The 24,634-nt window shown below is 45.8% G+C and overlaps 1 protein-coding gene across 10 annotated transcripts in view; it reads right to left on the bottom strand.

Moving 5' to 3' along the window:
• EIF4ENIF1 (eukaryotic translation initiation factor 4E nuclear import factor 1) overlaps positions 1 to 21,839 on the bottom strand; it is a 59,160-nt gene extending 37,321 nt beyond the window's left edge. For 2 of the 10 annotated variants that reach the window (XM_017944573.3, XM_017944574.3), the window contains exons 1-3: positions 20,671 to 21,839; positions 19,388 to 19,510; positions 1,666 to 1,739 (exon numbers count right to left, since the gene is read on the bottom strand). In XM_017944573.3, the coding sequence (XP_017800062.1) occupies positions 1,666 to 1,739; positions 19,388 to 19,510; positions 20,671 to 20,748 (275 nt within the window). In that variant the 5' untranslated portion in view covers positions 20,749 to 21,839. 10 annotated transcript variants of the gene reach the window in all.
• Positions 21,840 to 24,634: the final 2,795 nt, after the last annotated feature.

Here is a 24,634-nt window from a genome sequence, read left to right as displayed (position 1 = left end):
GCAACAAGAGCGAAACTCTATCTCAAAAAAAAAAAAGAAAGAAAGAAAGAAAAATCTTAACTAATTGGAATAGCCATTATTCAAGTATCACCTTCATCAGGGAATGTGTTGAGACATCAAGGTTTTTTTTTTTTTTCTTTGAGATGGTGTCTTGCTCTGTGGCCCAGGCTGGAGTGCAATGGCACGATCTTGGCTCACTGTAAGCTCTGCCTCCCGGGTTCGTGCCATTCTCCTGCCTCAGCCTCCCGAGTAGCTGGGACTACAGGCACATGCCACCACACCCAGCTCATTTTTGTATTTTTAGTAGAGACGGGGTTTCGTTATGTTGGCCAGGCTGGTCTCAAACCCCTGACCTTGTGATCCGCCTGCCTTGGCTGCCCAAAGTGCTGGGATTATAGGTGTGAGCCACTGCACCCGGCCCATCATTTCTTAAATATCAAGGTAGATGGTTTATATTAACCTACATTTTTTTAAACATATAAAGCATCATATTAATGTTCAATTTCCTGGTTAAATAGGACTTTTTTTTTTTTTTTTTTTGAGATAGGATCTCTGTTGCTCAGGCTGGAGTGTAGTGATGCAATCATAATTCACTGCAGCCTCAAGTTCCTGGGCTCAAGCAAACCTCCTGCTTTGGCCTCCTGAGTAGCTGGGACTATAGGCACTATAGTACTATAGGTGCTATAAATACAAAAACATTAGCTGGGCGTGGTGGCGGGTGCCTGTAATCCCAGCTACTCGGGAGGCTGAGGCAGAAGAATCGCTTGAACCTGGGAGGTGGAGGTTGCAGTGAGCCCAGGTCGCGCCAGTGCACTCCAGCCTGAGCAAAAAGAGTGAGACTCTGTCTCAAAAAAAAAAAAAAAGAAAAAAAAAAGAAATGACTAAGGTGGCCATAAGTAGTACAATATAGGATTATTGTAGGAGATTTTCAGACCATTTTTAGCTATAGTCTTCCCAAACCAAAGCCACCTTCTTCTGAAGGAAATAAAGCTAATGTGAATGGCTGAATAGTTTTTTTGTGGGAATGCAAAAAAAAAACACTAAGAGCCCCCTTGAGCAGCATACCTAAGGCAGGTACCCTCAAAGTACAGTGCAAAAAACCACTGGTAGAGAGAGAAGACGCTGGTGAGGACTCCTGGTTGTTCTTTTTATTTTTTTAAGACGGAGTCTCGCACTGTCACCCAGGCTGGAGTGCAGTGGTGCGATCTCAGCTCACTGTAAGCTCCGCCTCCCAGGTTCATGCCATTCTCCTGCCTCAGCCTCCCGAGTAGCTGGGACTACAGGCGCCTGCCACCACGCCCGGCTAATGTTTTGTATTTTTAGTAGAAACAGGGTTTCACTGTGTTAGCCAGGATGGTCTTGATCTCCTGACCTTGTGCTTTGCCCGCCTCAGCCTCCCAAAGTGCTGGGATTACAGGCGTGAGCCACCGCGCCCGGTTGGGTTCAAGTCTTAATTCTGCTTTCTGACTATGTGACTCTGACCAGATCATTTTTTAATTTAAGTTTCATTCCTAGGTTGTTGAAACCCATCTTATTACCTCTTGAAAATCCTCTTTCATAATTCTACCAGAAAACTTCAAAACAATACAATTCTTAATTTACCAAGTTTGGTATAACAAAAAGTTATTGACTAGAAGTAGTTAAGGACTAGAATGACACACATACCTGTCATATTTTTCAGAAAGGCACGAAGGCCTCTGTTTGGAATGGGGGAGTTCTTTTATATCCAAGAGTTCTTCCTAAAAAGAGAAATCAAATAGTCATTTTGAATTACATTTCTTAGGCCACACACTTTAAACTTCTTTCTGTTCTGAATAATTCTAAGTGTCCATCTTAAACACTTCACACAATTCTTATTTATATCTTGCCTTATTTCAGAAAGGACTGGAGTACATCAAGGTTCTTACAAGCTCAAGCAGAATAATCTAGTAACTTAAAAGTGATCAGTTTCTGGCTAAAACATTCTCTCATAATTCCTATTCAATAACATTGTTATAGTCCATAACACTGAATGCTCAGCAAGGCAAGGAAACTTTAGTCTTAGATAAAACCTCTGCCTAATCTTACCAATTTTCAATGCATTAGATGCCAATTTACAAGGGGATAATTTTTTTTTTTTTTTTTTTTTGAGATGGAGTCTCACTCTGTAGCCCAGGATGAAGTGCAGTGGCACAATCTTGGCCCACTGCAACCTCCGCCTCCTGGGTTCAAGCAATTCTCTTGCCTCAGCCTCCCAAGTGGCTGGGATTACAGGCACCTTCCACCATGCCCGGCTAATTTTTGTGTTTTTAGTAGCGACAGGGTTTCACCATGTTAGCCAGTCTGGTCTCAAACCCCTGACCTCAGGTGATCTGCCCGCCTCGGCCTCCCAAAGTGCTGGGATTACAAGTGTGAGCAACCAGGCCCGGCAGGCAATAATTTTTTTTAAATGTAATGTTGCAAGACTAAAAAAACACAAAAAACAGCCATATACTGTGTACCTGGATTTACCTATTAACATTTCTCCCTATTTATCATTTACTTTTTTTTTTTTTTGCAGAATTTAAAAAAATTGATACAGATCTTTGTATATATTTATGGGGTACATGTGATAATGCTGTTACATGTATAAACTGTGTAATGATCTAGTCAGGATATCTGGGGTGTCCATTACCTCAAGTATTTATCCTTCCTATGTTTTGGAGACATTTAAAGTCCTCTCTTCTAGCTATTTTGAAATATACAATACACTTGTTAACCATAGCCACTCTATTCTATCAAACATTAGAACTTATTCCTTCTTCAACTGTATGTTTGTACCCATATAATCAACCTCTTTGTATTCTGCCATCCCACCCACATACCTTTCCCAGACTCTGGTATCTATCATTCTATTCTCTACCTCCATGAAGTCAAGTTTTTTGGCTTCCACATATGAGCGAGTTTGTTTTTTTTTTTTACTAACTTGAGAGTAAATTGCCTAAGTCATGATACTTTACTCCTAAATACTTCAGTGCCTATTTCCTAAGAATGACGATATTCTTTTACAGCCTGTTATCCAGCTCCATGAGAGAATTTGGCCCTACAGAAAATGACTGAGTGACTATTTTCTCCTTCTCTCAAGGATGTACTTAGCCGGCATCCGATGCACAGGAGAGAGGCTAATCCCTCACATATAACAGATGCTTCAGGGCATAAGGACTTACTTCTGCAGACTCAAGTTGAGAAAAACTGCCAGTTTTTTTTATAACTACAGTTATCGATAATACTTTTTTCTAATCTACCTTCCCAATTCCAGTTTTGTAAACTGACCCAATAATATCCTTTATATTGATCTTCCCCCTCCAACACAGGATCCAGTCTAGAATCAGATATTTGGTTGTTGTATCTCTCTTTGGTCTCCCTTAATCTAGAACATTTCTACAACTTTTGTCTCTTATGATATTGACATTTCTAGAGAATATAGTCCCTTTCTGTGAAAGAACATTATTCATTTTGAGTTGGTCTGATGTTTTCTCATTATTAGACTGAGACTATCCATGGGGCAGATTACTAACTGAAGAGGTGTTGTGCCCTTCTTACACCATCACTTCTGGATGCCCATGATGTTCATCTGTCCTTTATCTGTGGTGCTAATTTTGATCATTTGGTCAAGGTTTTCCCTAGTTTCTCTACTATTTAGTTACTACTTTCCCATTTGCATTTAGCATGCAATCTGTGGGGAGACACTTTAAAATCATCCAAATATCTTGGTCTCCAGTTTTCCCCTCAAGTTAGCATCCATTAATGATTCTTGACCAAACCGCTCTTCATTTTGCCACTCTAGCCCTCTCTCCATATTTACCAGCCAGCACTTGGCATCATACTGTAAAGGCAAGTCCTCCTTTCTCCCGTTTATATACCTATGTATTATTGGTATGGACTCACAGACACCTAGTTTTTTTTTTTCTTTTTTTTTTTTTTTGAGACAGAGTCTTGCTCTGTCGCCCAGGCTAGAGTGCACTGGCGTGATCTTGGCTCACTGCAACCCTCGCCTCTTGCGTTGAAGAAATTCTTCCACCTCAGCCTCCTGAGTAGCTAAGACTACAGACATTCGCCACCATGCCTGGCTAATGTTTTTTGTATTTTTAGTAGAGACGGAGTTTCACCACGTTGGCCAGACTGCTCTGGAACTCCTGACCTCAAATGATCTGCCTGTCTCGGCCTCCCAGAGTGTTGGGATTACAGGTGTGAGCCACGGTGCCCGGCCGACTCCTGGTTTTTCTGTTGGTCTATAACTCATTAATATCCTGAATTATGTGGTGCTCAAACTGTCCCAGATTTTGCCAGTGGGTGCCTTTTCAAACTGGCCCATGTATCTTTTTCAACATGCCATCTTTTTTTTTTTTAAAGACTGCCATACGTTCTGGCTTATCTTGTATTCATCCTGTACCAGCCCTAGAATCAGCTATTTCTGAGAAATCCTAGTTTCTTTAAGTGGGGAATTGCATAAAACACCAAGGTCTTGGAACTGGGTATCCTCATTTGCTTGAAGGCCCATTCAGTAGAGCTAGGAAATATACGCACTTACGTATACACACACATATATATACACATGCACACTAACACACATATCTACCCATAGATACACACATGCACACGAACACACATATCTACCCATATATACACACATGCACACTAACACACATATATACCCATATACACAGCAAATTACTGCCTCCTTTTGGCATACTTTGAAATATTTTTTATAATAAAGAAAAAAAAAAAAGCAATTCCGAAACTTTCAGCACCAGTAAAATGCTGCAACTGCCTTGTAAAAAAAAAGCACATACCACTATGCCATGACTTTGACAACACTCCCATCCCAGGCCTTGCAATAGGAGAATGTGCACTGACTGCTTCTCAGATCACTGATTCCACATCTTGGGGTGAGGATGGAGGGACAGATTTGCTCACTCAGCCCACAAGAATCACTGGGTATAGCGTACCATGAATTCTCTCAGTGTTTACAGAAAACTGAAGCATCTAAATGTTTTCTTCAGGACAAGAAAATGCCTTAGGACTAGATGATATTTTAGTTTTAAGACCAGGATATCAATCAGGCATTTGCATTTATTTAGGATTTATTTATGAATTACCTGTCTTATAAGTGGATAGAAATACGAATAAAACTTTGGAAGACTGAGATAAATAGAGTTCCAAATATAAGGAAATATCTGGAGGCTGTTCAAAATTCTGAAAAAAATTGTCGAAGAACTAACATACAACCTATAAATCACCAGTAAAGACAGGAGTTAGCTGGGTGCAGTGGCTCACACCTGTACTCCCAGAACTTTGGGAGGCTGAAGTGGGAGGATTGCTTGAGTCCAGGAGTTCAAGATCAGCCTGGGCAATATAAGGAGACCCCATCTCTACAAAACAAATTTTAAAATTCATTGAGTGGGCCGGGCACGGTGGCTCACACCTGTAATCCCAGCACTATAGGAGGCTGAGGCAGGTGGATCACTGGAGGCCAGGAGTTTGAGACCAGCCTGGCCAACATGGTGAAACCCCATCTCTACTAAAAATATAAAACTTAGCCAGGTGTGGTAGCGGGTGCCTGTAATCCCAGCTACTTTTAGGGAGGCTGAGGTTGCAGTGAGCTGAGATCGCACCACTGCACTCTAGCCTGGGTAACCGAGCAAGACTCCATCTCAAAAAAAAAAAAAAAAAATTCATCAAGTGTGGTCCCTGCTACTCAGGAGGCTGAGGTGGGAGGGTCACTTGAGCTCAAGGCTATCGTGATCCACCACTGCTCTCCATCCTGGGTGAGAGAGACCCTGTCTCAGAAAAAGAAAAAAACAAAAAAACACTATGGGAGAGTCCAGAGACATCTGCAGAGCAAACATGGTGTCAGATCTATAGGGTTAGCAAAACTTTGGGGCTGGGGTGAGGGGTGCAGGGAGGATGGAGCAATAGTAGTTATGAAGGTATCAGATATTACTACAATACAGAAATCCTAAGGACAAAAGGGCTTAACATTTTTCTAGTAGAAACAGGAAGGACCTTGCAATATAGTAAATACTTATACATAATGCTACAGGAAAAACCACTGCAAAGCAATTTTTTACTCTTAGAAGTAACTAAAGATTATCACATATTCCCTTACTACCCCATGCAGATACTAAACTAAGAACCCTAATGTGCTTGTATTAACTCAAAGACAATCTTTCACACTTAAATGTGTAAATTCTTAATGTACAGAAGTTTCTAAGTGGTGTTTTGTTTGAAACCTTTACCTCCAAAGGTAACAGGGATCCCAATAGGTGTTCTCAATTACTACTACAGTTGTTTGCTGAACTCTATAATGATTTTACTCATTTATTTAGGAGTCACCTGGGAAAGGTTAACACTTTAACACAACCACAAAACATCCAGAAAAGCCTAATTTTGGTCCTATTGATGGGGAATCAAAAAATACTTTAACAGAAGTAACAGTCTTAAAAAAAGGAAAATAGGAGCCTAAAGAGAGAGAACAACTAAATGTAATATGGTGTCCTGGATGGAATCCTGGAACAGAAAAACCATATTAGCTTAAAAATAAGAAACTGTGGGCCGGGCGCGGTGGCTCACGCCTGTAATCCCAGCACTTTGGGAGGCCGAGGCGGGCAGATCAGGAGGTCAGGAGATCGAGACCATCCTGGCTAACACGGTGAAACCCCGTCTCTACTAAAAATACAAAAAATCAGCCAGGCGTGGTGGCAGGCGCCTGTAGTCCCAGCTAGTCGGGAGGCTGAGGCAGGAGAATAGCGGGAACCTGGGAGGCGGAGCTTGCAGTGAGCCGAGATGGAGCCACTGCACTCCAGCCTGGGCGACAGAGTGAGACTCTGTCTCAAAAAAAAAACAAAAACAAAAAAAACAAAAAAAAACTGTGGGCCGGGCACGGTGACTCACACCTGTAATGACAGCACTTTGGGAGGCCAAGGCGGGTGGACCACTTAAGATCAGGAGTTCAAGACCAGCCTGGCATGTCTGTAATCCCAGCTACTCGGGAGGCTCAGGCAGAATTGCCTGAGCCTGGGAGGTGGAGGTTGCAGTAAGCTGAGATCACACCACTGCACTCCAGCCTGGGCAACAGAGTAATATTCTGTCTCAAACAAACAAAAAATTAGCCAGGTGTGGGGGGTGTCCACCTGTAGCCCCAGCTACTTGGGAGGCTGAGGTACAATAATCGCTTGAACCTGGGAGGCAGAGGTTGCAGTGAGCCAAGACTACGCCACTGCACTCCAGCCTGGGAAAAAGAGGGAGACTTTTTCTCAAAACAAAAAACAAAAAACAAAAAAACACAAAAACAAAAAACAGGACATGGTGGTATGCCTGTTGTCCAGGCTACTTGGTTGAGCCCAGAAGATCCAGGCTGCAATGAGCTGTAATTGTATCACTGCACTCCAGCCTGAGTGATAAGAGACCCTGTCTCAAAAAGAGAGGCTGGGTGTATTACTTAAGGTCAGGAGTTTGAGACCAGCATAGCCAACATAGCGAAACCCTGTCTCTACTAAAAATTAAAAAATTAGCTGGGTATGATGGCACATGCCTGTAATCTCAGCCTCACTCGGGAGGCTGAAGCAGGAGAAATTGGTTGAATCCAGGAGGCAGAAGTTGCAGTGAGCTGAGATTCTCCAGCCTCGGCAACAGAGCAAGACTCCGTCTCAAAAAAAAAAAAAAAAAAAAAAAAAAAAATTTCAAATTGAGAGGTTATTTGAAGTTAACGTTTTGTTCAATATAACCTTTCTTCTTACAGAGTTATTGCTCTAATCACAGAGTGATAAACACCAACTACTCTCAGTTAACAAGAGTTAACAAAATTCTCATTTTCACTTCCGTGTTATTCCAGTTTTGTTGACTTTACATGCTTAGCATACAGAAAGGTGATGCTTAAATGAACAGAGGTACAAACTTCACAGGTCTGTAAGAGCAGAAGGCAGAGTAGCAAGCTAGTTACACACTGGCATTAACCACACCAGCAACATTATTTGTGCCAGGGCACACTTTTGACCAAATACAATGGCTAAAACATAGCTCACCCATCTATAGAGAATAAAGAGCCATTTTCTTCACTAATAGTCTGAGAAATGGGTTTAGAAACAAGACAACTCTTGGGTTGTAAAAACAGCAGGGAGTCACTGTAAACATCCAGGTAAACAGTATTAACTGTTCTTGAAAAGTAAGACTTCTTAAACCAGTTCCATGGTGTCAAGGAGTGTAAGACCTCCTATTTGAAACCATATGGAAAATGATGCGTTTGTGCAATTTCTGCAGTGAATGTTCACACCTTCAAAAGATTTCCAATGAACGCCAAAGAGGTTAAAAATTATTGCTTCCAATTGAGCATGTTTCTCAAAATATGGCCCAAAGTCCACCTGGACATTTAGGGAAAAATGAGAGAAAACTTCCTCACTGTTTATAGCACTAAATGTGTTACCTTCCAGCATGATCCTAAGATGCTTAAGGTGGTATCTGAGCACAAGAAGATCCCCTACGTAAGTGGGGAAGAGAGAAACCATGAGCTAAGTCAATACAGTTTGGGCCAGGCGTGCTGGCTGACACCGGCAATCTCAAAACATTGGGAGGCTGAGACCAGCTATCACTTGAGTCAGGAGTTCATGAGCAGCCTGGTCAACATGGTGAAACCCCGTTTCTACTAAAAATAAACAAATTAGCTGGGCCTGGTGGTGGGCACCTGAAATCCCAGCTACTATTCAGGAGGCTGAGGCACAAGAACTGCCTGAACCCAGGAGACAGAAGTTGTGATGAGCTGAGATCACGCCACAGCACTCCAGCCTGGGTGACAGAGCGAGACTCTGTCTCAAAACAAAACAAAACACAGTTTGCTCTCTTTATAACTGTCCACATAATATGTCCTGTGTGCCTAGTTCAGTGCTTCACATAGGCAGATGACTCTCGTCCCCGCCCCTTTAGGTCTTCCAGTCTCTCAAGTTTTTTTTTGGAGATGGAGTCTCACTCTGTCACCCAGGCTGGAGTGCAGTGGCATGATCTCAGCTCACTGCAACCTCTGCCTCCCAGGTTCAAGCAATTCTCCTGCCTCAGCCTCCCGAGTAGCTGGGATTACAGGCTCATGTCGCCATGCCCGGCTAATTTGTTCTTGTATTTTAGCAGAGATGCGGTTTCATCATGTTGGCCAGGCTGCCTGAGCTCAGGTAATCTGCTTGCCTTGGCCTCCCAAAGTGTTAGGATTATGGGCGTGAGCCACCATGCCTGGCCAAGAGAAGAGTTCTTAAACTTGCCATCTCATCAAGAGCCCTTAACATTATTCGTGGAAATACCCCTTTGGGATATTTTCAAAGAAAGCATTCAACCGTGGCTAAAGACAGAATACTTGGAAAGTGCCCACTCTAACTAGGAGTGCTCCCTTCTTATGAGTATTTCAAGAAAGGATGTGGTATTACCCTTTTGGAGAGGTTTTTTTTTTTTAATCTATCCTTTTGGAGATTTTTTTTTTTTTTTTGAGACAGGGTCTCACTCTCAGGCTGGAGTGCAGTGGCACGAACATAGTTCACTGCAGCCTCAAACTCCTGGACTCAAGTGATCTTTCTTGCCTCAGCCTCCCAAGCAGCTAAGACTACAGGCGCATGCCACCAGTTAATTTAAAAAAATTTTTGTAGAGATGAGGTCTTGCTGTGTTGCCCAGGCTGGTCTGAACTCTTAGGCTCAAGTGATCATCTTGCCTCAGCCTCCCAAAGTGCTGGGATTACAAGTGTGAGCCACTGTCCCTAGCCTGGAAAGTGTTAACCCATGGGAACTTACTGATCACGAATGAATTCATTAAGATTACCATACAGAGAATACAAGAGTTAATACCTGAGACTTCACTTTTTGCACAGGTTACTAAATCCTGACTAGGCAAGAACAAGCTGCTAACTGCCCAAAAATCATACACCCAAGGAAGCATAAACATATTTTCTTAGTTGCAGCAGCCTTCCTTAAAGAAAATGGGTCAAGCCTCCCAAAACCTATTGGGGAATTGCTATTATGAACACCCATTTTTGGTGATCAGTATTAAAGTGGAAAGCAAATGAATCTCAACAAAAGCCCAAAAGAACAATGGTTAAAATCCTTATCCATTTCTTTCTGCAGAAATCCTATGCAGAAGCAACTATGCATTCTGATGGACATTCTGACATTATGTAGAATTTCATGTAAGTCACATTTATGGAAGGGGGATTAAAAGGGAAATATTCCTGGCCGAGTGTGGTGGCTCACACCTGTAATCCCAGTACTTTTGGAGGGTGAGGCAGGCGGATCACTTGAGGTCAGGAGTTTGAGACCAGCCTAACATGGAGAAATCCCATCTATACTAAAATTACAAAAAATTAGCTGGGTATGGAGGCGTGCGCCTGTAATCCCAGCTACTCGGGAGGCTGAGGTAGGAGAATCACTTGAACTCGGGAGGCGGAGGCTGCAGTGAGCCGAGATTGCACCATTGCACTCCAGCCCGGGCAACAAGAATGAAACTCCCTCTCAAAACAAAACAAAATAAAACTAAAACAAATGGAACAGGCAGAGGCCGGGTGCAATGGCTCACATCTGTAATCCCAACACTTTGGGAGACCAAGGTGGGCAGATCACTTGAGGTCAGGAGTTTGAGACCAGCCTGGCCAACATGGCGAAATGCTGTCTCTACTAACATTAAAAAAAATTAGCTGGGCATGGTGGCACATGCCTGTAATCCCAACTACTCAGGAGGCTGAGGCAGGAGAATCACTTGAACCTGGGAGGTGGAGGTTGCAGTGAGTCAAGATCGTGCTACTGCACTCCATCCTGGGCGACAGAGCAAGACTCTGTCTCAACAACAACCAAAAAGGAACAGGTAGTAAAAAGCAGTCAGAAGCTATTCTCTATGGTCTTACCAGCCAGCCCGTTCTAAGAACTTCCAGTTAGATAGGTTTTCTGGACAGCCGACACACTAAGATTGAATATATTTTTTTTTCGAGACAGAGTCTCACTCTGTTGACCACGCTGGAGTGCAATGATGCAATCATAGCTCACTGCAGCCTCAACTTCCCAAGCTCAAGTGATCCTCCCACCTTAGCCTCTTGAGTATCTGGGACCACAGGTGCACACTACCACCCCTGGCTTTTTTTTTTTTTTAAAGAGATGGGGTCTCGGCCGGGCGCGGTGGCTCATGCCTGTAATCCCAGCACTTTGGGAGGCCGAGGCGGGCGGATCACGAGGTCAGGAGATCGAGACCATCCTGGCTAACACGGTGAAACCCCGTCTCTACTAAAAATGCAAAAAATTAGCCGGGCGAGGCGGCGGGCGCCTGTAGTCCCAGCTACTTGGGAGGCTGAGGCAGGAGAATGGCGTGAACCCGGGAGGCGGAGCTTGCAGTGAGCCGAGATCGCGCCACTGCACTCCAGCCTGGGCGACTAAGCGAGACCCTGTCTCAAAAAAAAAAAAAAAAAGAGATGGGGTCTCACTATGTTGCCCAGTCTGGTAGTGAACTCCTGGGCTCTATTCGTCCTCCCACCTTGTCCTCCCAATGACTTTTCATACCACAATTTTACCTTCTCCAACATAAACAGGTATCCTTATATTAGCTTAAGAAGTTTGTAACTAAATTTGTCACAGAAATGTTACCTGTTAGAGTTACTACTCAGTTTATGAAAGATACATTTGAAGTTATCAAACAAGATTTTTATACAGGAAAAACTGACCACCTGATTCCTGTTTCAACCTAGGATTTAAATCACAGTTACTCTTTTCTCTGGGGATTGGCTTCAAGTCTTCTGATTATATCCAAGAAGGCTAGGATTACTCAAGTCAGTCACATCAACTGCTTGTCCATTTTCCTGATTGTTTTAAAGGAAAGACAAACATGGCTGTCCTGACTGCTATGACCAATTGGCCTACCACACGAATTAGGGTGGCCTCCTTTACAGATCCCTGGAGACACTAATGACTACAATAATGCCACTTTGTAACTAGTCAAGGTTATGAAGAGTCCACATGGGGCCAGATGCAGTGGCTCACACCTGTGATTCCAGCACTTTAGGAGGCTGAGGCAGGAGGATTGCTGAGGTCAGGAGTTGGAGACCAGCCTGGGCAACGTAATGAGATCCTATCTCTACAAAGAAATGAAAAAACAAGCCATGTGTGGTGACACACACCTGTAGTCCTAGCTACTCAGGAGGCTGAGGTGGAAGGATCACTTGAATGCAGAGTTCAAGGCTGCAGTGAGTTAACTGTACCACTGCACTCCAGCCTGGGTAACACAGTGAGAGCCTGTCTCCAAAAAAAAAAAAAAAAAAATTCCACATGAAGTTAAACTAAGATAATTCAACATTCACTTTTACCTTTAACACGCATGTTTAACACTGATCAGTATCAAGCTGAATGTTCTGAGTGTCTCTGCTTTTATTCCCTGTCCAACTGGCAGGTGACAGTCATTTAATAAGGGATCAGTGGCAAAATACAGGAGCAAAAGAAGAACAGCATAATGTACGTATCCGCTATAAGATTAGTCTATTTGGCCGGGTGCAGTAGCTTACGCCTGTAATCCCAGCACTTTGGTAGGCAGCAGCAGGTGGATCACTTGAGGTCAGGAGTTTGAGACCAACCTTACCAATATGGTGAAACCCCGTTTCTACTAAAAATACAAAAATTAGCTGGCCATCGTGGCACATGCCTGTAATCCCAGCTACTCAGGAGGCTGAGGCAGGAGAATTGCTTGAACCTGGGAGGCAGAGGTTGTAGTGAGCCAAGATCGCAACACTGCACTCCAGCCTGGGTGACAAGAGTGAGACTCAGTCTCAAAAAAAAAGAGTCTGTTCACTTGAAGAAAAAATCATGGATCTGAGGCTGGGCGTGGTGGCTGAGGCCTGTAATGACAGCACTTTAGGAGGCCAAGGTGGGTGGCTCATGAGGTCAGGAGATCGAGACCATCCTGGCCAACATGGTGAAACCCCTGTGTACTAAAATGCAAAAAAATTAGCTGGGCGTGGTGGCGCACGCCTGTAGTCCGCGGCTACTCAGGAGGCTGAGGTAGGGGAATTGCTTGAACCCGGGAAGCAGAGGTTGCAGTGAGCCGACATCGGGCCACTGCACTCCAGCCTGGCGACAGAGCAAGACTCCATCTCAAACCAAAAAACAGAAAAAAAAACCCACATGGATTTGAATAGCGGAATGGCCTAAAACATTTCTATTTTGTATTTCAAGCAGAAGACGGCATTGCTAACAGAATAGCAGGTATTATATTCCTTAATAACTGGTGAACAAGTGCCTCTGGTGAAGAGAAAGTTGAATTAGCAGCACTGCCAGGTGATTTTTTTTTTTTTTGAGACAGGGTCTCTCTTTGTTGCCCAGGCTGTAGTGCAATGACCCGATGATGGCTCACTGCAGCCTCAAACGATTCTCTCACCTCAGTCCCCTGTCCCTCACCTCTGAGTAGCTGAGACTAGAGGCAACATGCCACCATACCCAGCTAATTTTTAAATTTTTTTTGTAGTGACAGGGTCTTGTTATCCTGCCCAGGCTGGTCTTGAACTCCTGGGCTCAAGCAATCCTCCCATCTCAGTCTCCTTAACTGCTGGGATTACAAGTGTGAGCCACTACACTCAGTCAGGAGGCGATCATTTCTTTTTTTTTTTTTTTTGAGACGGAGTCTCGCTCTGTCGCCCAGACTGGAGTGCAGTGGCGCAATGTCGGCTCACTGCAAGCTCCGCCTCCCGGGTTTACGCCATTCTCTTGCCTCAGCCTCCCGAGTAGTTGGGACTACAGGCGACTGCCACCTTGCCCGGCTAGTTTTTTTGTATTTTTTAGTAGAGACAGGGTTTCACCGTGTTAGCCAGGATGGTCTCGATCTCCTGACCTCGTGATCCACCCGTCTCGGCCTCCCAAAGTGCTGGGATTATAGGCTTGAGCCACTGCGCCCGGCCTAGGAGGCGATCATTTCTTAAGCCAATGGTTCTCAAACTTGAACCAGAGTCAGAATCCCCTGAAGAGCCTGTTAAATGCAGAAGGTTAAGCTCTACTCCCCAAGTTTCTCCTTTAATACCACTGGGAAGAGGCCTGAGATTTGTATTTCTAACAAGTTACCAGATGATGCTAATGCTAGTTCAGGGACCACACTTTGAGAACCATTGTCTAAACCACTTTTAAACCACAACTTTCAGGTGAGACTCCACTCTATAACCTCCAAAAGTCCTTCAACATGATCCAATCACTTTAAAAATGCATACTTAGATACTACCAAGATATAGCTTTTGGTCTTAGGAATCTGGCCTAAAAAACAGACCAGCATTTACAACTTAGGGGCTCCAGACCCTCAGGGTAACAGGTGCATATGATAAACCCACTTATAACTATCCCACACTGAGGTTTAGGAGTAGGCCTGAAAGCACCCAGTGTGACTCTAACTTGAGTTCCTAAGATATTCTTGGAATCACAATGAACATCATCTGAACCCCAAATAACAACTATGCATCCTCTGAGTTACTTGACACCACCAACACCATTTATCAAGTTCTCTAAGGAAGACTAAAGCCTTGATACTCAAAGTATAGTCAGTGGACCAGCAACATGTGCACCACTTGGGAGTGGGTTAAAAAGCAGAATCTTCAGGACCACCTCTCCTTACCACTCAGAATTCCTTCCCCAAGGCCTAAACATGATTCCCCAGGCATATTAACATTTGAGAAACAAGCTGAACTAAAGATGTCTTAGCACAAAAGGAAACTCTGGTACATTATCCTGAAAAGCACCTGACCAAAACATCTGTACTACTTTTACTCATGGGGGAGAAACAAAAACTCTTCGAGTTCTGAACAACAAACTACTAACATTATCCCAGAAAGCAACTGAACACTAAACTAAGAAGGATCAAAGGTTAAGGGGCCAATGTCTTTTTTTGACCCTGTAAGTAAACATACACACCTACAAGTTTCCACAGAATATACCACCTATTAAAAAAAAAAAAGTCACCGGCCAGCTCACACCTGTAATCCTAGCACTTCGGGAAGCCAAGGTGGGCGGATCACCTGAGGTCGGGAGTTCGAGACCAACCTGACCAACGTGGAGACACTCTATCTCTACTAAAAGTACAAAAATTAGCTGGGTGTGGTGGCACATGCCTGTAATCCCAGCTACTCAGCAGGGTGAGGCAAGACAATAGGTTGAACCTGGGGGACGGAGGTTGCCGTGAGCCAAGATCACGCCATTGCACTCCAGCCTGGGCAACAAGAGCGAAACTCTACCTCAAAATCACCAGTGAGAACAGTTTCCCTTTACTGCTTCCAGATCTAGCCCATGAACTTGAAGTGGCAGAAACATCATTAGTCTATTTATTCCAGTAGTTTGATCTCAGTATATAGAAAAGGAAGAAGGATGGTTTGAGTATTATTCCAGTTGTGGAACTAACATATTTATTATAGTGCTAGTAACATATAATCATTTCAAGCTCTCTTTAAAGGGAGAAGACTTCGTTATCCCCAAGTCCTGCATAAAATTACTAGAGTGTTGAAAAACATGAAAGTACTACCCTAACACCGCCTAAACACTATCCTAAAATTGTCATTAACTAAATCCTCTTAAGAGTAGAAAGTAGGCTGGGCGCGGTGGCTCAAGCCTGTAATCCCAGCACTTTGGGAGGCCGAGACGGGTGGATCACGAGGTCAGGAGATCGAGACCATCCTGGCTAACATGGTGAAACCCTGTCTCAATACTAAAAATACAAAACTAGCCGGGCTGCACACAGGAGCCTGTAGTCCAGCTACTCGAGTGGCTGAGGCAGGAGAATGGCGAACTCCAGAAGGTGGGAGCTTGCGAGCTGAGATCCGCCACCGCACTCCAGCCTGGGTGTGATAGAGCCGCAGACCCTGGCCTCAAAAAAAAAAAAAAAAAAAAAAAAAGAGTAGAGTAAACCTATTTCCACCACTGGTAGAAAGACTTAAATCTAAGCTCCACCGTCATTAAGCTAAAAATGCTTTTAACCAGTTTTCACACATTTATCTAAGTATGACAGAATTCTGAGGCTGGACTGTCAAAAATGGACAATACTGAGGTTCTTAATCTTTACTGCAAAGAAACATAAGTCCTACCCTAAGAAAGAGAAATTATCTTCCTAAAAATGACTTAAGCATAAAGATAGAAACATAGACAAACATGAAATATACTTTTTTTTTTTTTTTTTTTTTGAGACGGAGTCTCGCTCTGTCCCCCAGGCTGGAGTGCAGTGGCGGATCTCGGCTCACTGCAAGCTTCGCCTCCTGGGTTCACGCCATTCTCCTGCCTCAGCCTCCTGAGTAGCTGGGACTACAGGCACCCACTACTGCGCCCGGCTAATTTTTTCTATTTTTAGTAGATACGGGGTTTCATCGTGGTCTCGATCTCCTGACCTTGTGATCCGCCCGCTTCGGCCTCCCAAAGTGCTAGGATTACAGGCATGAGCCACCGCGCCTGGCCAAAATATACATGTTAACCTCTGATCAGTGTGTGAAAGTGATTCAAAAGCCTCTCTGCCTGGACTCTACCAGTAGACAACCGGTTAGAACTTTAGTTCAAAAAGTACTGGAAAGGCTGGGTGCGGTGGCTCACACCTATGATCCCAGCACTATGGGAGGCCGAGGCAGGTGGATCACCTGAGGTCAGGAGTTCCAGACCAGACTGACCAACATGGAGAAACCTCGTCTCTACTAAAAATACAAAATTAGCCAGGCATGGTGGTACATGCCTGTAATCCCAGCTACTCGGGAGGCTGAGGCAGGAGAATCGCTTGAACCTGCGAGGCGGAGGTTGCAGTGAGCCGAGATCGCACCATTGCACTCCAGCCTGAGCAGCAGGAGCGAAATTCCATCTCAACAGTAATAATAATAATAATAATAATAATAATAATAAAGTACTGGAAGAGGCCGGGCTCGGTGGCTCACACCTATAATCACAGCACTTTGGGGGGCCGAGGTGGGTGATCACCTGAGATCAGGAGTTTGACACCAGAAACACAGTGAAACCATCCCTACTAAAAATAAAAAATAAAAAAAATAGGCCAGGCACAGTGGCTCACACCTGTAATTCCAGCATTTTGGGGGGCTGAGGCAGTTGGATCACCTGAGGTCAGGAGTTCAAGACCAGCCCAGCCAACATGGCAAAAACCCATCTCCACTAAAAATACAAAAATTAGCTGGGCGTGGTGGCGCATGCCTGTAATCCCAGCTACTTGGGAGGCTGAGGCAGCAGAATCACTTGAACCCCAGAGGCGGAGGTTGCAGTAAGCTGAGACAGCACCACTGCACTCCAGCCTGGGCGACAAGAATGAAACTCCGTCTCAAAAATAAATAAATAAATAAAAATACAAAAACAAAATTAGCTGGGTGTGGCAGCGTGCGCCTGTACTCCCAGCTACTTGGGAGGCTAAGGCAGGAGAATCACTTGAACCAGGGAGGCAGAGGTTGCAGTGAGCCAAGATCACGCCACTACACTCCAGTCTGGGCGACAGAGCAAGACTACGGCTCAAAAAACAAAAAAAAACAAAAAAAACAAAAAGTACTGGAAGGGGGCTGGGCACAGTGGCTCACACCTGTAATCCCAGCACTTTGGGAGGCTGGTGCAGGTGAATCACTTGAGGTCAGGATTTTGAGATGAGCCTGGCCAACATGGCGAGATCCCGTCTCTACTAAAACTACAAAAATTAGCTGGGCATGGTGGCGCATGCCTGTAGTCCCAGCTACTCGGGAGGGTGAGGCAGGAGAATCGCTTGAACCTAGGAGGGGGAGGTTGTGGTGATCCGAGATTGTGCCACTGCACTCCAGCCTGGGCAACAAGAGTGAAACTCCGTCTCAAAAAATAAAAACAAAAATAAAAAAATAAGTACTGGAAGATTTCCATTTCACTTCATTTGATGGCTTTTCTCCATTCAGAATTCACCTGTCACCATTTCAGGAAATGAATCTAAGTTGTGAAACACTACTCTAAACACTCTCAGGTTTGAGAGAAATATATCTGGGAAGACCAAATCTGAATGTGGAAAAAGTTTTCTATCAGCTCACATGCTGTCATGCCAAAACAGACCATCCTAAGACAGCAATCAACCAAGAACGCTTTACACCTGAAAACATTTCTCTTACAGCAGTTTTCTTCAGTGCTGAAAATGAGTATTAAGCTGACAGCATTTGATACTTTATCAAGTAGGTAAGAGTAGTGCACCAGTACATAAACAAGGGCTGGCTTTAAAGCATTAACCAGTCAGTATTCCAGGAAGCCAGGGACAATTAGCCATGTTAGAGCCATGACTGAGGCCTGGCACAGTGGCTCACCCCTGTAATCCCAACACTTTGGGAGGCCAAGGTGGGCGGATTGCTTGAGCCCAGGAGTTTGCCTGGGCAACATGGCGAATTCCCATCTCTATAAAAAATACAAAAACTAGCCGAGCGTAGTGGTGTACGCCTGTGGTCCCAGCTACTCAGGAGACTGAGACGGGAGGATGGCTTGAGCCCAGGAGGTCCAGGCTGCAGTGAGCCATGATCGCACCACTGCACTCCAGCCTCGGTGACAGAATGAGGCCCTGTCGCGTGCAAAATAAATAAATAAATAAATAAAATAAAATAATTTTTTAAAAAGTCCATACTAAGGATATGTGGATGTGGGCCCAATTAGGATATAACCGTTCTTGTCGTCAATGTCCCAACTGCTTCAACACTGTTAAGCAAGTTTTATGGGAACCAGCCTGATACATTTTAGGGACCGAGAAATGAATTTACAATTCGAGTCCTGTCAACCTCTTCAGAAACATTCAGTAGCCAACAAGACATGTACTGAAGCAAGATCTTTAATAAATATGACTTCTTCTCTCCCCCAAAAGCAGTCATCTGGACAAGCAGTTTAAACATCTCCAGTTTTCAGCGAGGGGAAATATGACTGAAGCCTTACTTTTTTGAGTCCATATTCAATTTGTAATAGACAGTAAAAAAATAGGATTGAAAAATCCAGTTACCCCACCAAGCACACTCAAGAGCATTCCTATGAGGAATCTGCCTCTTAAGGAAACATCAATACAGAGGACACTAATTTTGTGGCGCATCCTAGAGCTTTAATCCTCAGAGTACAGTATGTAAATCAATAACATACCAATTACATAGCTGTTACAGAACTTACAAAGTATACGGATCTGCAATTTAAAAAAGATCTAAGCCTACATTCCCTTCACCTAAAAACCTCTCAAAGCAAATTCCAGCTTTAACTCTGGGTATCTGCACTTGCAGAAAAATGTTCAAAGTAATGCTCTACTAAATTTAGTTAATATTTAGTCCACGTAGTGAGTCACAGTGAGATTACCACTTAATAGGAATTAAATGGTTATACAATGTTACTAACTTCCCCACCTAAAAAGAAACACTATTTCATTAGTGGCAAACCCTACTTTTGTATAGCGATGGGGGCATTTGGAGGCAGGTGGCTTCTTCAGGTCAAGGAAAGCATCTCCATTTTCTGTTTCACCCACACTTCTCCTATCCATGGCTCCTTGGTCTACAATGCTCTGCACCTGGAAGATAAATCGGCACAAAATTGTCACCAAGAACAGTAAATTTTCAGAAATCTTGGCTGTTTCTTCAGAGGCTGAAACGTTTTAACCTCTTAAAACAGCTCGTGTTAAAAATAAGTCCCCACCCCAAAATTATGCTATAAATTAGAACTCAGAGATAGAATCGTTGGTACTCAGTTATCTCTCCTAGTATCCTAAGCATCAACATGGTAAAAAGCAGAAGGTGCCCAACTCAAGGTATATAACCTTTAAGCAGCTTTAATACAAAGAGAAACCAAGATTAGGAGCTGCCACCCAGGGGGATCTTTCAAGACTGGTGGGGAAGTTTCCCGGACTGGGGGCAGGCAGAAGACTGGTTGGGCTGGGAACCCGCGAAGTCTGTTGTAAAGTGCCTGTCACTTGCCAATGGACGGCGCCAGCTGCCCCTTGTTATCCGGGGATCAGGGACTGGGGACGGGGCCCGAGCGCCCCTCGCCCGGCCAGCCGCACCTGTGGCCATGTCAGGGGCGCCGATGGCAAGGAAAGAGCGAGCACCGGCTTCAGCTCCGAAACTTGGCTTCCCCGGGCCGCGACCCCAACCCGCAGCCCCTCACGCAGGCCCGGGCCCAGCGGCCTCCTTCGGAGGAAGGGCGGGGACGGTACTCACTGAGGGGCGGCCGGCCGCAGGGAGCAGGGAGGCCGAATCTCCCGGCCCGGGCGCTTCGAGCTGGAGCTGGCGCAGGCCCGTAGCCGTCCTCCCCGGCCCGGCGGCTCGGTCCCCCCCCAGCCAGCCCGCCGGCTACCCACCGGCCGCCTTGCGGGCCTCGCGCTCCTGCTCACCCTCTGCGGGCGCCCCGGCGCCCGCGCTCACGCACGCGACCCCGGGAGCAATGCGCCCGCGCCCCTTCTACACCCGCGAGCACCGGCGCGCGGTGCCCCGGACCCAGCCGCCACCGCCGCCGGCCCTTACTCGGTGCCTCCGCCGCTCGGCGGCCCTTTGCTTCGGCCGCCGCTCCCCTCCCAGCCGCCCGCGCCGGTCCCAGCGCCGCTCCCCGCAGCCTTCGCTCTCGCGCCCCCACCCCGACCCGCTCGGGCTGTCTCTCTTCAGCCGCCGTAACTGCAGCCCAGCCCTCCGCCCCTCCTCTTCGGCCCCCTCCCCCTTAATAACTCCCTCCACGCACCCGGGCCCCGGCGCCGCCTTCCCCGCCGCGCGCCCGGATGTGAGGTGGCTGCAGCGGTGCCGGGCGGAAAAGAAGCATCGCCGCACGCCCCCCGGACGCCAGCCCCTGCGCGGGCCGGGCGGTGGGGAGGCGGTGGTGGCGAGGAGGAAGCCGTGGCGGGGACAGCAGAAGCCCGCTCCCGTGCGCGCAGGCGGTCGCCGTGGGCAGCCCCGAGGCCGCCGCCACCGCGTTCCCACGCGCACTGCGGGGCAGAGCGGGTGGCACTTGGGACCCGAGACTCGCGGCACGACACTCTCCCGGGGAGGCGGCGGCGAGATGGGCCTGGGCTGGCGGCTAGCGCTGCGTGTGGCGCGACCACCCGTGTATTTGCACGGTTCGCATCGGCAGAGAACCGTGGGGCTTCGGCAGTGGGGAATTTGAGATAGGAGATTGGGGTCCTCCGAGCCTTCCCGGTGCGGGTTCGAACCTCAGCTGTTGTGCGAGTGGCGTGATCTTGGGCAAAGCTGACTTCGCTAAGTTTCGGTCGTGTTTCTAAAATGGCCTCTCTGTAAATCTATGAGGCTTATGCTGGTTGCTGCATTAATAGACAAACTTGTCACGACTGGCTTTGATAGAGATAAAGGCGACTGACATTCATTGAAATGTTCTTTCCCTCCCGTAACCTGAATCTGTCCTTAGCCTGCACGGAAAGGGGAAGTGCGAGTGGAGTTGGGGAAATGAGACGGCGAATGTCAAGCGCTTACCACGTATTGCAGAGTCGGCTGACAGGGGGCCACAGAAATGCAAATATGTGAGCAGTGCGGGTAACTGCCGTCCTGGGGAGGAGGTCCTATGTGCAGGAATACCACAAGCACCCATTTCTGCCCTGTGGTACTCGCAGCGTTGGTGTGAAGGGATACATAGGCGCGAAGGAGAACGCAATTTTCCTCGTTAAAGGACAGCGACGTCTACATTTCTTCCAAGAGGCCTATTTTGTTGGAACTTCACTTTCTTCACTTGTGAAATTAGAGTGTTAAGCAGTGAGTGACCACTCACTCGGCTCCCTTGTGAATCTTGGCAACAGAAAACCTTTTTCTTTTCGTTTGTATTACTGAATAAAGTGTGTTTCTTACCAACTATTTTTTTGCAGGCAAGAGGCAGAGGGAAACACATGCTAGTCAGGCCCGAGTTTGCATTCTCATCTCTGCCACCTCCTACAGGCTATGGAGAGTTAGTCTTTCCATCTATCCTTAGTTTTACCTGTGAAATTGGGAAGATGATATAACCTGCTCATGGGGCAGTTAAGATTAAACAGAGTAAGGTGGGTAAAAAGCCTTATATAACCCATAAAGCTGCTGAGCCTTTTTAAGCCTATACAGAGATACGTTGTAGGTGATAATACAGCAGGTGTTTTTATGATTTTAAAAATCAAGCTGTTTTTGGAATCCAAATTCTTCCTAAAGCTGTGGGAAACAGGTCTAATCCCCTTTAGTGTCTTAGAGACTCCCTGGGGTAGTGGAGAAGGCGCTTTCTTTGAAGCTGCTAAATCCTGACCCTGCCAATTAGTGTGAAACCTGAGCCAGGCATTTCACCACCTGGATCTCCCTTTCCTCATTTTTCAGAAAGGGATCGCAGTATACCTACTTTTCAGGCTTGTAGAGGGAATTAAAGATAACATTAAAACCACTGCTCTGGTTATTTTATTTTAGGGGGAAATGGAGTCTTGCTCTGTCGTCCAGACTGGAAAGCAATAGCACAATCATAGCTCACTGCTCCAGCCTCAGCCTCCCAAGTAGCCGGAACTACAGGCTCCTGCCACTACACCCAGCTAATTTTTAACGATTTTTTGCAGAGACGGGATCTTGCTGTGTTGCTCAGGCTGGTCTCAAATTCCTGGCCTCAAGCAATCCTCCTGCCTCAGCCTCCAAAAGCACTGGGATTACAGGCATGAGCCACCGGACCTGACCTTTCTTGAAAAAGAAAATACTAGAAATCCAGAAATTACGGGTTTCTGGTTACCTACTATTGTGTAACAAACCACCCCAGAATTCAGTGACTTAAAACGAATTATTTAGATTTTGCTCTCAAATCTGCAAAATGGGCTGGTTCCCGCTGGGCCAGCTGGTTTCTGATCCATTCAGCACCAGTGGGGGCAGCCCAAAGGATGGGGCCTAGGGTCCCCTAAAAGCTTACATGTCTGGTGGTTGATGGTGGCTGTCACCTAAGACCTGGGACCACTAGAGCTGTCCCTGGAACACTTAGACATGGCCTCTCCCTGTGGCCTGAGCTTCCTTGAAACATGATGACTGGATTCTAAGGGCAAGTGTTCAGAGAATGAACAAGAAAGCCAGATGATAGTTGCTGTATTGCCTTTCCTAACCTAGCCTTGGAATCAGTTCTGCCACGTGCCACATTCTGTTCCTTAGAGTCAGCACGGCTACCCTATATTCAAGGCAAAGGAACTTAGACTCCACCTCTATATGGGAGGAATGTCAAGGAATGTGTAGGCATGTTTTAAACTACCACAAGCCATACATGAAATCAGTGCCCAGGGCATTGCAGCTGTCATGATTTGATAGCTGGAACTAATATCCTGAGCCCTCTGGTCTATCCTACTTAGGACCTACTTTTTTCCCAGTAGGCTCCTTTAATGTCTTGTAGAACCTTGGCCTCAACTCATTTCTTACCTTTCAAAGTCTCACTTGTTACCTAGGAAAAAAGGTAATAATCTAAGGGAGGCTTCCATAAACTTCTTTCACCTGTGCCTGGCAAAAGCTAGATGCTTGCAAATTCTTGTTTTATTGTAGCTTTTGAATGTTACTCTCCTTGGCAGGATTATTTATTTATTTATTTATTTATTTGAGAAGGAGTCTCGCTGCATTGCCCAGGCTGGAGTGCAATGGCGTGATCTCGGCTCACTGCAACCTCTGCCTTCCGGGTTCAAGAGATTCTCCTGCCTCAGCCTCCTGAGTAACTGGGATTACAGGCGCATGCCACCACGCCCAGCTAATTTTTGTATTTTAGTAGTGACAGCGTTTCACCATGTTGGTCAGGCTGGTCTCAAACTCCTGACCTCGTGATACACCCACCTCAGCCTCCCAAAGTGCTGGGATTACAGGCATGAGCCACCATGCCCGGCCTGATACTTTGTATTTTTTTTTATTTTTTTATTTTTTAGAGGGAGCCTCGCTCTGTCATCCAGGCTGGAGTGCAGTGGCGCAATCTTGGCTCACAGAAAGCTCTGCCTCCGGGGCTCAGGCCATTCTCCTGCCTCAGCCTCCCAAGTAGCTGGGACTACAGGTGCCCGCCACCACGCCCGGCTAATTTTTTTGTATTTTTAGTAGAGCCAGGGTTTCACCGCGTTAGCCAGGATGGTCTCGATTTCCTGACTTCGTGATCTGCCTGCCTCGGTCTCCCAAAGTGCTGTGATTACAGGCGTGAGCCACCGCACCCGGTCTGTAATTTGTAATTTTTTGAGACCGAGTTTTGCTCTGTCCCCCAGGCTAGAATGCAGTGGCACAATCTCGGTTCACTCAACCTCCGCCTCCTGAGTTCAAGGAATTCTCATGCCTCAGCCTCCCAAGAAGCTGGGACCACAGGCCTGTGCCACCACACCCAGCTAACTTTTGTATTTTTAGTAGAGATGGGGTTTCCCCATGTTAGCCAGGCTGGTCTTAACTCCTGACCTCATGTGATTCCCCCACCTCGACCTCCCAAAGTGCTGGGATTACAGGTGTGAGCCATCGTGTCAGGCCAATAATTTGTAATTCTAAATGTCCCCTCCTGCAACTAATAACCAATTTTCAAATATCAGCTTGGGAAAGCTGTTTGAGAGGGAAATTATTTTAGTTCTTTACTAAGTGTGTGTAAGATCTTGGTTTAGGTCCAAATTGTTGGCCCAAAGTTTGGCATAAGGGGTCTCAAAGGTTCAGCCAGTCAGGGAAATTAGTCCAAGAACAGCAGAGAAGCAAATGAAAATACTAGA

Source organism: Papio anubis, chromosome 16 (genome assembly GCF_008728515.1).
Source record: "Papio anubis isolate 15944 chromosome 16, Panubis1.0, whole genome shotgun sequence".
NCBI lineage: Eukaryota > Metazoa > Chordata > Mammalia > Primates > Cercopithecidae > Papio > Papio anubis.
This window is presented reverse-complemented; position numbering and strand designations above follow the sequence as displayed.